The 13,368-nt window shown below is 41.8% G+C and overlaps 1 protein-coding gene across 4 annotated transcripts; it reads left to right on the top strand.

The window, feature by feature from the left end:
* Window positions 1–3,504: 3,504 nt before the first annotated feature.
* On the top strand, window positions 3,505–11,803 carry ZBTB14 (zinc finger and BTB domain containing 14). Of its 4 annotated transcripts, none has more exons than XM_060775108.2 (3): window positions 3,813–3,873; window positions 7,619–7,698; window positions 8,272–11,803. In XM_060775108.2, exons 2-3 carry the CDS (start codon window positions 7,696–7,698, stop codon window positions 9,613–9,615), a joined length of 1,347 nt encoding a protein of 448 aa, XP_060631091.1. In that variant the 5' UTR covers window positions 3,813–3,873; window positions 7,619–7,695; the 3' UTR covers window positions 9,616–11,803. The 4 variants fall into 4 exon arrangements, with proteins under 4 accessions (XP_060631088.2, XP_060631091.1, XP_060631090.1 ...); XM_060775107.2 differs by lacking the exon at window positions 3,813–3,873 and adding an exon at window positions 4,310–4,677; XM_067467461.1 differs by lacking the exon at window positions 3,813–3,873 and adding an exon at window positions 5,688–6,833.
* Window positions 11,804–13,368: the final 1,565 nt, after the last annotated feature.

Below are 13,368 nucleotides of genomic sequence, written 5' to 3'. Positions count from 1 at the left end.
AGCAATGGACTCCTACAAAAAGGCAGCAGAACTGTTAGAATCCCAGAAGGGAAGTCTGGTAGGAAATGGGAACCATAGAAACAATCACTCTGGCTAAAAGGCTCACAAAGTTAAGGCCTATCTCTCCATACAGAATTGAGAGACCTTGATGAGACAATCATCAGGTAAGTAGGACTGGTGGGACAACATGGTATAGTGGTTTGAATCTTGGATTATGACTCTGAAGACTCATAATCTAGGATTAGTACAACCCACTTGGGCAAATCACACTCTTTCAGCCTTCAGACAAAGGCAAAAATCCATTTGAACAAATCTCATCAAGGAAACCCCATGATAATTTTGCTTAGGGTTGTCATAAGTCAGAAATTACTTGCAGGCACACAAGAACAACTTGGACTAGCCTTTTAAAATAACTTAGGTAGATCAAACCCGCTCAGAACATTCTCACAGCTCTTCGACAAAACCATTTCCAAACTAAAGTAACCGTATGCTTTATTTTGCTCCACACCAGAGCATGAAAACTCTATTCCTGGACAAACATGATCTCATTATAATAGATATATAGGCATTAATTTTGTTTAGGGCAGGGCAGCAAATCCGGAATCAGTTAAGACAAGTACTTGGATAGGAAGTAGACCTGGCTCATTTACCCTCTCAGAAATATAAACCAAAGGACCAGTAGAATAAAAAGACTACAGTGGAAAGATTCATGAGGACTAGGTAGGACACACACTTTGTGCATTAAAAATATCCTTTCACTTCTGGAAATAAGCTGGAAAAGCCTAGTTGGTGGGAGTCAATCACAGGCCAGGGAATGTTGTGAAGGACCAATGGAGTGGGGTAGGGGAAGAGAAAGGCTACAAAAGAAGTTTGTCTCTTGACAGAAGGCAAATAGGGGGAAAGGTGTAGAAGGCATAGAACATTCAGCCTGGGCTTGAACTGAATAGGGACTTTGATTGCTGTGAATGATCAGAAAGTTTGGGGACTAATGTCTGATCTAGGTGTGTACAGTATGACCACTACTTGCTGGGCCAATATCCCCAGTTTCATTTACTCTTTATCTGACAAAATAGGGACTTCCTGGGATCTCCAGGCCATTCCATGTTTCCACCAAAAGTTGACCATAGTTGCACTGGAGGACCTAATCGTGCCTTGAAAGGTGTAATCTCAAAACACACTACCGGGGGGGGGGGGGGGGGTAAGCCTGGCTCAAATTACACTTCCAAAATTTACCTGTTCTCATTTAGATACAAATCTTCAGAACCTATCTCGCTTGTAACTTGGGGACTGCCTGCACCTGATCCAAGAGGGAACTTGAAGAGCAGGAGGGCAAAACCAGGAATAGCCCCAAGGATTTGAGACTCTCGCTTAACAAAAAGGACCAAAGTATCCCTCCCATTGTATAACTTAAAAATTAAGTTTACAAATAAGAGTATCTCAAATCTTACATTACTCATGCAATGCGTTGCAAAACTTGAAACGGAACATGGAAAACCCAGAAGCCCTTATACCAAAGACAGTGAGCAAGGAAAACTTTCATCTATTCTTCTCCTCAGGAAACATCCACGACTGGCAGCTTCAGGAACAATCAGTTACCCTTAAAATTTTAAGTATGGACTTTGTTGTGGGGAAATCAAGTTAGTGTCTGGGGGGAGATTGACCCAAGGCCAGTTAATAAATCGTTACACTTTCGTGAAGGCATTGATTCTGTGGAGTTCCATCCTCAAAAAGGAAAGCAATCCAGCATCACCCAAGCTGATATATATATATATATATGCATATATATAGTGTGTGTCTGTGTAATGTTCATTTGTGGTATTAACATAACTCAAAAACCACTGGACGAATTGATACCAAATTTGGACACAATACACCAATTGGGCCAATGGGTGACCATCACTCATAAAAACACTGAAAAACACAGAGGAAGGGACTTTAAAAGCCCAACCCCCAAAAAGACACTACAGCGCATGTGCAAAATGACTGCCCCGGCAAACCAAACACACAATAGCATATCCACACTCTCTTCCAGACTACAGCTCCTAGCAACCCCTAGACCAGGTCCTTTAGGCAGTGCTTTCAAGCTGCAAGATTTCTTCTCCTTGGATTTTTTGAGAGCATCCCAATCCCTGCATATTTCCAATTTCCTATTCCTGGACTGCAACTCCCAGCAATCCTCCAGATAGGTAAGAAAAAATAGAGATAGGTAGGTAGATAAATTGATCAGGAGGACTGCAACTCCCAACAGAATAGAATCAGTAGTGAAGGAAGAAAAGAGAGAAAGCAAAAGGGAAAGAAAAGGGGGGAAAGGAAGGGAAGGAAGGAGAGAAGGAAAGAAAAAAAGCGAAAGGAGAGAAAGAGGGAGGAAAGGTTGGCCACAGCAACGTATGGCGGGTGCAGCTATATTGCTTGATAGCAATATAGATAGGTTCTGTAATTTCTTAACCTCAACTTGTAAGTCAGAACAGGTACATTTTAAAGTGTAAGTCCAGCCATATGTGTGTGTGTGTCTGTCTGGACTTACACTTTAAAATGTACATGTTCCGACTTACAAATTGAAGTTAAGAAATTACAGAACCTACCTTGTTTGTAACTCAGGGACTCCCTTTATATGTAAGGGAGAAAATTAAAGTAACTAAAAGCATTTTATTCTTCAGCTCAGTGTATGATGGGCAGAGGCAGCCCTAGGTAATTTTCAACAGTAAGCAAACAGTATCTCCCCCCACCAATCACTGATATATATATTTTCTGTTGGTCATGGGAGTTCTGTGTGCCATATTTGGTTCAATTCCATCATTGGTGGAGTTCAGAATGCTCTTTGATTGTAGGTGAACTATACATCCCAGTAACTACAACTCGCATATGTCAAGGTCTATTTTCCCCCAAGAGCGCCCCTGGGCAAAATCAACTATACTGCCCCTGATGATGTGGAACAATCAATGCAGCAATGCAATTGTACTGAGTTGTTTTTTGTTGTTTTCTTTAAATTAAATAAAAAGTAAACAAAAGCGCAGACGGCTTTCTACCTCCAGAACGAGAGAGACACTTGCCCTTGGAAAACTTAATTGTTCGAGGGGACTAACGTTGGAAAATTAATTCGAACCCTTCAAATGTCGCAGTGGTGTTTTTGAAGTGTGCGCCTTCCTTCTGTCCTTAGCTGTTCTATTTGGAATGGCTTGAGGGAGGGCGGGGGCAGCCTGCCTGCTCTGCCTGGGCCCAGTCTTCCTCCAGGACCAAGAGGCTCCTTCTCCCGCTCTGGGAAAACGAGCGAGCAGGGTGTCGAGGGGAGGAACGGGGCTTCGGCCTCTCCCTCAGAAGGGAAGGCGTGCACGTTCCTTTTCCAGAAGGAGCAGCCGCTCCGCTCAACGAGAGAGGCCCGCTTCCTTTGCCCGCGCGGCCCCGCCGGAACCCAGGGCGCGCGAGAGGCCCAGCGGCTCCGAGCGCGGGCTCAGGCTTCGCACAGGCGGGCGGGGCTGGCGGCCTCCCTCCTTCCCGCGCCACGCCCCGCCCCTCGTTTCCATGCCGACGGACTCCGCCAGCAGCGCCCGCCCTTCTTTTCTTTCCCTCCCCGCGGGGGGCGCGCCCTGCTCGCACCGCGCATGCACGTTCCCGCCTCCGGGCGCGCCTCCTCCCCCTCCCGCGTGCGTGCTTGCGCGCGCACCCCCGCCTCCTCCCATGCTCGCGCAGGACGCGGCCGTAACGGTCAGAGACGCGCGCCATTTCCCCCCCTATGTTCTTCTTCTTCTTCTTCTTTCCCCCACTCCTTTTTTAAAAAATCCTCACCCAGAGAAAAGGTTCCATTGCGGCGCAGCAGGCCCGCTTCCTCCCCCTCTCCCCCCTCCCTCCCTCCCCACGGCGCGTGGGCACCCACAGGTAAGCGCGAGGAGCACCCGTGCGCGCGCACTCGCTCGCGGCTGGGGGGGAGGGGGGAGGGTGAAGGAGGGGGTGCCTGGAGGAGGAGGCCTGGTCGCGCGCCGCTCCTGTTATCAGCGAGGTCCCTTCTAAGCCTGGGAGGAGAGGGGAAGGGAAGGCCAAGGGGCAGAAAGAAAGAGCCTCCAGAGAAGCTCTCCCCTCCTGCCCCGCTTTAAGCGGATGAGGACGAAAAGGAAAGAAGGAGCGAGCGAGCTGTGGAGCGCGAGCGGGCGCCGAGGGAGGCGAGAGTTGGAAGGGAAGCCCGCTCTTGCAGCGGTCCCGCGCGCGCGGGCAGGCGGACGGGCAAGCAAGCAAGCTCCAGGCCTCGTCGTTGGAGGAGAGGAAAGGGAGGGGGCGGAGCCGGGCTGGGGAGCGGCGCGCGGGGCGTTGCGCGTGCGCAGAGGATTCCCTCCCTCTCCGCCGCAGCCCTGCCTCCTCAGGGCGCCAGGCTCGCGAGCCTTTCGCGCGCATGCACAGTGCACGCCGCGCTCTCGGGGTTACTCGCACGGAGCAGGCGCGGAGCTCGGCTTGCTCGCTCGCTGGCTGGCTGGCTCGCTCCTGCTCTCTCTCTCACACACACACTCACTCACTCACTCTCCCGCCTGCGGAATTGCGCAGTCTAGTAGTACGTGCACGTTGGGAATGCACGCTCTTGGCCTCGCATCCGGAGAAAGGCGGACGTTTCATTAGGCTCATTTCAAAACGCCTAGAATTGGGAATCGGGATGATGATGATGATGATGCTCCCAGCCCCCATCGTTCCCGAGTAAGCAAGCCTCTTTGCTGTTTCAGCCTGTTTAGCTCAACTCTAGGATTGGAAAGGGACCCTTTACAAGCCTGTTCCCATTGGAGTGCACCCTAGTTCTATTTAAAAAAAAAAACACCTGTGAATAGATTTGACACAACAAGATGCCTTTTTAGAACATTTAGTCATGGCATTGCTTAAAAATCCAAGTTGCTCGTTGTTACTTTTGAAGCCAAAATGGTGCATCAGAGATGTTGTTACAGAAGGGCAGTACATGGTTTTGGAAATAGGGACAAGGTGACATTTCAGCTAGAACTCACACTTCTCCTGATCTGCTGAGATTTGTTTTGGTCACCAGTCAGAAATATTATGTTGACAGTCTTCATTGAGATTCATAGAAGGATAGACTCATAGAACTGGAAGAGACCACAAGGGCCATCCAGCCTGACCCACTGCCAAGGCCATCCAGCCTGACCACAAGGGCCATCCAGCCTGACCCACTGCTTAGTCCTTCTGCCATGCACCAAAGACCATCAGAAACATATATTTCTAATGGTCTTAGGAATCCCTTTGGTAGAGAAGGCAGAAGATCTCTCCACGAGGGAGTGTGTGCGAGGCTGGAGAGAGGCTTGTGCCAGTGAGTCCCTTCAAGGCATGGAGAGAGGAGCCAACAAATCAGTGTCTCCCCCCCCCCCCACAAATATTTGCATACATGTATATCCTGGTATTGTACCTGGCAATCAAATCCTTTACTTCCTATTTATGGTTAACAGGAAATTAGAAGTTTTCACTATTTCATGCAGCACTGTTTTAACTAAAGGGTTATGCTGAAGTCCAACATGAAGTGAGGGAACAGCAGTATTTGGATGAGTTACTACATCCACAAAACCTGTAGGGCATTTAATAGGCATGACAAATGGCAAGCCTGATACCTTTCCTAATTACAATGAACAAGAGAGCCATAGAGCAGTGTTTCCCAACCTGGGGGTCGGGACCTGTGGGGGGGGGGGGTTGTGAGGGGGTGTCAGAGGGGTCGCCAAAGACCATCAGAAAACACAGTATTTTCTGTTGGTCATGGGGGTTTTGTGTGGGAAGTTTGGCCCAGTTCTATCGTTGGTGGGGTTCAAAATGCTCTTTGATTGTAGGTGAACTATAAATCTCAGCAATGACAACTCCCAAATGTCAAGGTCTATTTCCCCCCCAAATCTGCCAGTTTTCACATTTGGGCATATTGAGTATTTGTGCCAAGTTTGGTCCAGATTCATCATTGTTTCAGTCCACAGTGTTCTCTGGATGTAGGTGAACTACAACTCCAAAACTCAAGGTCAATGCCCACCAAACCTTTAGTAGTATCAGACATAGGAAGAAACATCTTGTGCTGCCATAAACCACCTCCTTCTGCTGTCTGACTTGAAGATCAGCCAGTAATAATAATGATAAATTTTGTTACCCATCTTTCCTCACAGCTCGAGGTGGGGTACAACGTAATTAAAATACGGAGATAAATATATTATCATTAAAATACACAGAACAAAATACACAGAACCAATACTAATACAATTTAATATTAAAATTCGCAGTCTAAAATTGATTGGGTAGGCCTGCTGAAAGAGCTAGATCTTCAGTTGTGCCTCGAATTTTGACAGCTGATTTAGCTGTCTGAGCTCTTCCACAGGTCATTCCAAAATCTTGGGGCAGCCAATGAAAAGGTCCTTTGGGTGAAAGTTGCCAGTCGGATTCTGGCTGGCTGGAGTAAGTGTCCTAAGGGAGAAGGTGATGTGCAAAGGTGATCCTGTAGCCAACAGTGAAATCTGCTGGAACAACATCTCTGATATCTGAGATCAGCCTACCAGAAGATCTAAACAAGGGGCTGGGTAAAGGAGGAGCTTTTTTTTTTCTCGAGAAACTGCAAGTCACTTCTGGTGTGGGAGAATTGACCATCTGCAGAGACATTGCCCAGAGGATGCCCAGATGTTTTACCATCCTGTGGGAGGATTCTCTCATGTCCCAAGGAGGAGCTGGATGCTATTACTACTCTATAGCCCAGGCATGGGCAAACTTCTTTCATGTCCCAAGGAGGAGCTGAGGAATGCTATTACTACTCTATAGCCCAGGCATGGGCAAACTTTGGGCCTCCAAGTGTTTTGACCTTCACCTTCCACAATTCCTAACAGCTGGTAGGTTGTTACAGCCAACAGGCTGTACAAAGTTAGGCAAGCCTAAGCCTTTCAGTCCCTTTAGGGTGGGAAAAGTTTGGACTTGACACAGTAACAGTTGACCTCCTGGCGCTTGTCCAGTTAGACTTGCACTGTCTTGCAATCCTGTATTCACTCCCCCACTAAATTCAGCAGGTTTTCTGGCATGTATATGATTTCACTTTCGGATGCCTAAAGCTGTGGCATGACCAGGCATAGTGGAAGTAGTATTGGCCTCCCAGCTACAGAGATGCTTTGTGTGCAAGCGTAGAATTTTATTTGAACTACGAGTTCTGTTCTAAACTCTTGTCTTCTTTTCACTAGTAGTGTTAGCATTTTAGATTTTGTTTAACTGTGACCTGGATTTTAATGCAGCATGTACATTTGAATGCTTGAAGCCACAGCTTTAGCAAACAATAACACAGTTGAGTTTATTTGCTGACTATTTTATAAAATGTGGCAAGAAAGCTGTCAGACCTCAATATCGGATTTGGATTTTTTTCCAATGAAAACATCTTTTCTGTAGCTAAATTCTAAATTCAAGATAGATTTGTGAGTCACAGTGTAGAATAGTAGAAAATTGACTAAGAACCAAAGAAATTTGCCTTAGCCATAAAGTTAGCTGCATGACCTTGAACCAATTCCTGCCTTTTGGCTAATCCCATAAGAGTGAAATGAAGTTGGGTGGAAGCAATACGGTTCTTGGAGGAAGAGTGCATTAATAGTTATTATATTCTCTTAAGAAGCCTCAAAATTTTCTCTTTCAGGTTCAGGGTCCTCAGGATAACGGTTAATCTGCTGTCAAAACTTTGTTCAGATATTAAGAAAAGATACTTCATTGTTCATGGTATAATTTAACTTTTCTTTTTCTTTGCATTTTGTTAATCCTTGATTTCAGTAAAATATGTAATTCACTAGATTATTGCCTTAAATTTCACAGATGAATGATGGGAAGGTTTTGGAGAAAGGAGGAGTTTTTGGTGCATCCATCTTCTGTTCATGTCATGCCCTCCTCTCTTCGTCTCTCTGATGAGTTTTTCTCTGAACTCAGTACTATTGTTGCTATGTTTGTCATTCCCAAGCACAGCTGGGGGCAAAGACAAATGGTGGATTCTGCAAGGCCATCAAGCATTGTAGATTTCCACTCTCTGTCAGTCTTACTCTAGACTAAACTCCTGACAACTTCAGGATATGAAACCCTGAAATATTTATAATAGTGATCCACAATTCACTTGCCAGTTTTGTTAGAGAAGCATGAAACAGGTTTCCTCAACTGCTATGCCCATTTTTGTTTTTAAATATTGTCAATTGATTTTAATTCTTATGGAATTTAATTTAGAAAGTTCAAAGCTAATATATATTTCCACAATGTCTTTATTTTTTCATATAATGAAATTAAAAATTCATTATTTTTCTACAGGAGTTTTTCATCAGTATGTCTGAAACCATTAAATATAATGACGACGATCACAAAACGGTGTTTCTGAAAACATTAAATGAGCAGCGGTTGGAAGGGGAATTCTGCGACATAGCGATTGTAGTAGAAGACGTGAAATTTAGGGCCCACAGATGCGTGCTTGCTGCTTGCAGTACTTACTTTAAAAAACTTTTCAAAAAACTGGAAGTAGACAGTTCATCAGTAATAGAAATTGATTTCCTTCGGTCTGACATATTTGAAGAAGTGCTAAATTACATGTACACAGCCAAGATTTCAGTTAAGAAACAAGACGTAAATTTAATGATGTCATCTGGTCAGATTCTTGGCATTAGATTTTTGGATAAACTTTGTTCTCAGAAACGTGATGTATCCAGTCCAGAAGATAATTCACAGTCAAAAAATAAGTACTGTCTTAAAATAAATCGATCAATTGGTGAATCTAATGATAACCAAGATGATGAAGTTGAGGAAATTGGAGACCATGACGATAGCCCATCAGATATGACAATGGAAGGAACTCCTCCTAGTCAAGAAGATGGCAAATCTCCAACTGCTACTTTAAGAGTCCAGGAAGCAATTCTGAAGGAGTTGGGGAGTGAAGAGGTTCGAAAGGTAAACTGCTATGGACAAGAAGTAGAGTCTATAGAATCTGCTGAAACTAAAGACTTGGGATCACAAACTCCACAAGCTCTCACATTTAATGATGGCATCAGTGAAGTGAAGGATGAGCAGACACCAGCATGGACAACAGCAGCTGGCGACATGAAATTTGAATACTTACTTTATGGTCACAGGGAACAGATTGCATGTCAAGCATGCGGTAAAACATTTTCTGATGAGGCACGGTTGAGAAAACATGAAAAACTTCATACAGCTGATAGACCCTTTGTTTGTGAAATGTGCACTAAAGGCTTTACTACTCAAGCTCACTTGAAGGAGCACCTGAAGATTCACACAGGCTATAAGCCATATAGCTGTGAAGTATGTGGAAAATCTTTCATTCGTGCTCCAGACCTAAAGAAGCATGAGAGAGTCCATAGCAATGAGAGGCCATTTGCGTGCCATATGTGTGACAAGGCTTTCAAACATAAGTCCCACCTGAAAGACCATGAAAGGAGACATAGAGGGGAAAAGCCCTTTGTCTGCAGTTCTTGTACTAAAGCATTTGCCAAAGCATCTGACTTAAAGAGACATGAGAACAATATGCATAGTGAAAGGAAACAAGTAACAACAACCAGTGCTCTCCAAAGTGAAACAGAACAATTACAAGCAGCAGCCATGGCTGCTGAGGCAGAACAGCAACTTGAAAATATAGCGTGTAGTTAAGAGTAAAACTACTGTTTAAAAATTTTTAGTTTGATAAACTCACTGCTGAGGGAAGTATATTTAAAAGGACTTACAGAGTAAAAAAATACCGTTTACAATTCGCAGCAGACACACTCCACCAGAAATGTTCAACAAGAAACAAGGCCTTGAGATGGGCAACAAATGAAAAAGCAGGGCCTGATTTGTATTTGTTTATTAACACTCAAGTTTTCAGTGCATGCCTCTCAATGGAGTAGACTATGCATGTGAAATGGAAGACCTTACACTCCAACGCACAGTGAAATTAAGATGAAATGTTTAAATTTAGACAACTTTAAATTCCATTTGTGTGGCATTCTAGTCCTAAGTATGTTTGCTGTCATGCTGGGAATGCCTGAATTCCCACAGAAATTATCTATCGTGTTAAGAAGTGGCAGCTCAAGTTGCTAAACCAAATACGTACTCCCATTAGGGATTCATTGGATTGTAACTATTACATGAAAGTAAGCCTCATTAATTTCATTAGAAATTAGTTTCATGTAAGTATTACAAAAGCAGCTTGACATCAAGCCCTTTGGTTTCGTTTGCCTGCAGATTTTGCTATCAGTGAATATTGAGCAGCTTAAATACAGTAAATTATGCTACAACACTTTTTAAATATTTAAATTATGAGTTGAAATGAATGCAAGAACTCATTTAGAAAAAAATCATTCAAATCCAGACCTCTAATCAGAATTGTTGGTGATATAATATGTCTAGTATTTTGTCAGATTGCTTTTTGCAGGTGTCCGGTTCTAGTTTAATCCACTACAATGGTCACTGAACAATAGGGACTACTTTGCTTGCTTTTCTTATTCTAGATGGTAACTAAGAATATCCTAGTCTTTCATCGTTTTCCTTAGTCGACAAATTTCAAGGCTATAATCCTGTACACATTTATAGTGGTACTCAGTTGAACTTGTTTGTGAGTAAACATGCAGCGGAACAGGCTTTAAGACACAATGCACACTTCCATGTTCTAAATGGAGAACATTTGTACAAATCCGCCATGTCCATTAAAAGGGCCCACACATATTTCCAGCCTCAGTTTTCTCAGAGTGAACCGACCTGCAGTGTCATTGAATTGGGATGACTCAAGATACTGTCTTAACAATTTAGTAAATACTGTGCCTGTATTAGAATAGTCTTTTCATGAAACCCAGGATGAAGCGGTCTGTTGGAATGTAGTTTTCTTGGGATGCAATTTAAAAGAATATAAAAGCCTATATTTCTGTTCCGTTTTAACAAAATAATATAATATTACATAATTGAATATAATTCTATTTAGCATTCCACAAGTCTTAACAGCCCAGTGCCTTGCATGTTTACTCAGAAATCCCATTGAATTCTTACTACTGTGTATGGGATTGCAGACTTCAACTGTATTTCATTTATCTGTGATATTTGTTGTTTGGAGATAAACATCCTAATTCTGTGTTTCAAAGTACGTCCTACTAATTTCAACTGGGCTGATTTGTTAGTAAATGTGCTTGGGCCTACTGCTTAATGCAATCACTCCGTAGCTATAGTTATTAAGCTTAAATCTCACAAAACCACCAACCTTTCTTGAGCTATGTACCATGTCTGTCTCTAGATATCTGTCAAAGCACAAAGAAATGAATGCAACCTTTCCATCAATGGGCATTTTACTGTAAAAGAGAATGGCAAATTATTTCACCATTTGTTTAGCCTGCCCTCCTCAAGTCAATTAATTGGATTGATTTGAAATAAAGAATTATCATTTTGATATACTTTAATATTATTTTAGTTATTATTTCATTTCTAACAAACTGTAGAATGAGATTTCTATTCAGTAAAAGGGAAGTCTGAAGATTTCCAACAAATTTGGCGTAATTTGTATGTACTTTTATTCAAGATTACATTTTAAGTAATATTGGACAATGCAAGTACTAGTTTTTTAAACATCAGATTAGAATGAATGATTGTAAATTAATGTGTCAAATAACCTCTTGCGTTTCTGAATAGCAATTACGGCTAATATTTTTAAGCAGCAGAATAAGTTATATCCAACTACTGGTCTTTGTTACAGTGTCATTGTAAATCATCCATTGGATAGTCATGTTTAAGTTATATTTAAAATACCAAGAGTTGGAACATTGTCATGTAAATAAAACATGAATATTTTAGAATATATACATGTGTCCATTTACCTTTTCCAAGAGCATTCATTATTTTAATTTTTGATATATTGGTGTCAGAAGGTTTGATACGTAATTTCAAATGGTAAAAGTAATGTCCTTTTTTTACTCGGTACTGTACTTTGTCATTCACTACTCTAGTTTTCTTTCAGTGGAGCTGGAAATAATAATTTATGGTGTGGTAAAACAAAGGGCAGCCCATATATAGTACCTCAGTATCAGATTTATAACAAAAATATAAATTACATTTGTATTCTGTAGGGTTTTTTTGTGTATGATATAGTCATTGGAAAGAAAGGATATTCAGGCAGGGTGGATATTCTCAAGCATGAATGTATCACTCGTGTCTCTTACCAGGGATGGGCCATTCCTTTAATAGATAATACTCTGCTCCAGCAGAAGCTCCCTGAAGGTGGCAGTCTTTGCCAATTGCTCCTGCAGCCCTCCATTTTGCTTTTTGTATCATTTCACTGTCAGTTCAAAATAGCTTTGCAGGAAATGTGTTGTGGAGAGGAAACTGACAGATATCACCCCCTTGTCCTCTTTTTCCTTAAGGTTAGCTCTGATCCAAACCCATTGAGTGTTCATGCCAGGGAAATTTACAGCTTAATATCACACCTGTTTCCTCAGGGGAAAAAGTGTCATTGAATTCAGTAGCACTCATTTCTGGGTCAGTGTGAATAAGATTTTTCTTCAAAACAAAAAAACAAATTTAAAATAACAATACATCATTGAGGAGCCTGGGTTGAAGAACAAGCATATCATAGAACAAATCTGCTTTGTTGCTTCATTTAGTTTTGCCACTGTAATTTGTCTAGTTAATGAATGAGTCACATATTTCCTTAAGATGTGGATTTTATTTTTGTTAAAAGTAATTTTTATAAGTAGCACATTTTAAAAAAAAATGATAACATATCATGGCATTACCTGAAATGAGCAAAGATTGAATTCTCTTTTTACGGTATGTGTTGGTCAAAATAATATTTAGAAATGGAAAAATTATTATCTTCTCTCTGGACAGATAAAAGAGGTAAATGTTCTGAAAGTTGATTCTAGCAAATAATAACCTGGAGCATATACCATTCAAACTAAATACATTAATTTTTCAAAATGTATAACAATTAAATTTACTTCAAAATGAACATGATGGTACAATCATGTATATGTTGAGTTAGAAGCAAGTCTGTTTTATTTAAACCTATGGTCAAGTACATAAGTGGCTTTTCATTCAGAATCATTTATTAAATTTAGTCTAATGGAGTAGACTCTAATTTAGAGACTTGAATATTTAGACACCTGGATCCAATTGTTTGTGATTCTTGCTAATATCAAAACAAAAACAACACATTTGCTGAAATGCATGTGATAAAATGTCATAATTCTGAAAGCATTTTCCCAAAAGTATTTATTTACGACAGTTATATGCCGTATAAATAAAAAGTAGAGTTTTTTGAGACTGTTTCTAGGTTCATTTGCTAAAGTGAAAATGCTTTCGCATTTAATCTGAGAAAAACCAATTTGTTTATAAGATCCAAGGTTTGTAGGTCAGATGGGGAGTAACTGTAAGGATTAACTT

The sequence above is a fragment of the Anolis sagrei genome, chromosome 4, assembly GCF_037176765.1.
Source record: "Anolis sagrei isolate rAnoSag1 chromosome 4, rAnoSag1.mat, whole genome shotgun sequence".
Classification (NCBI taxonomy): Eukaryota; Metazoa; Chordata; class Lepidosauria; order Squamata; family Dactyloidae; genus Anolis; species Anolis sagrei.
Note: the sequence above shows the minus strand (reverse complement) of the source record. Positions and strands in the feature narration are given on the sequence as shown.

What these genes read in the sequence shown, in the direction of transcription:
- ZBTB14 (XM_060775105.2), top strand. Translation starts at nt 3,520, where the DNA reads ATGCCGACGGACTCCGCCAGCAGCGCCCGCCCTTCTTTTCTTTCCCTC. An exon ending in CGGCGCGTGGGCACCCACAG is followed by an intron (nt 3,874 to 8,271) that starts GTAAGCGCGAGG and finishes ATTTTTCTACAG; the next exon opens with GAGTTTTTCATCAGTATGTC.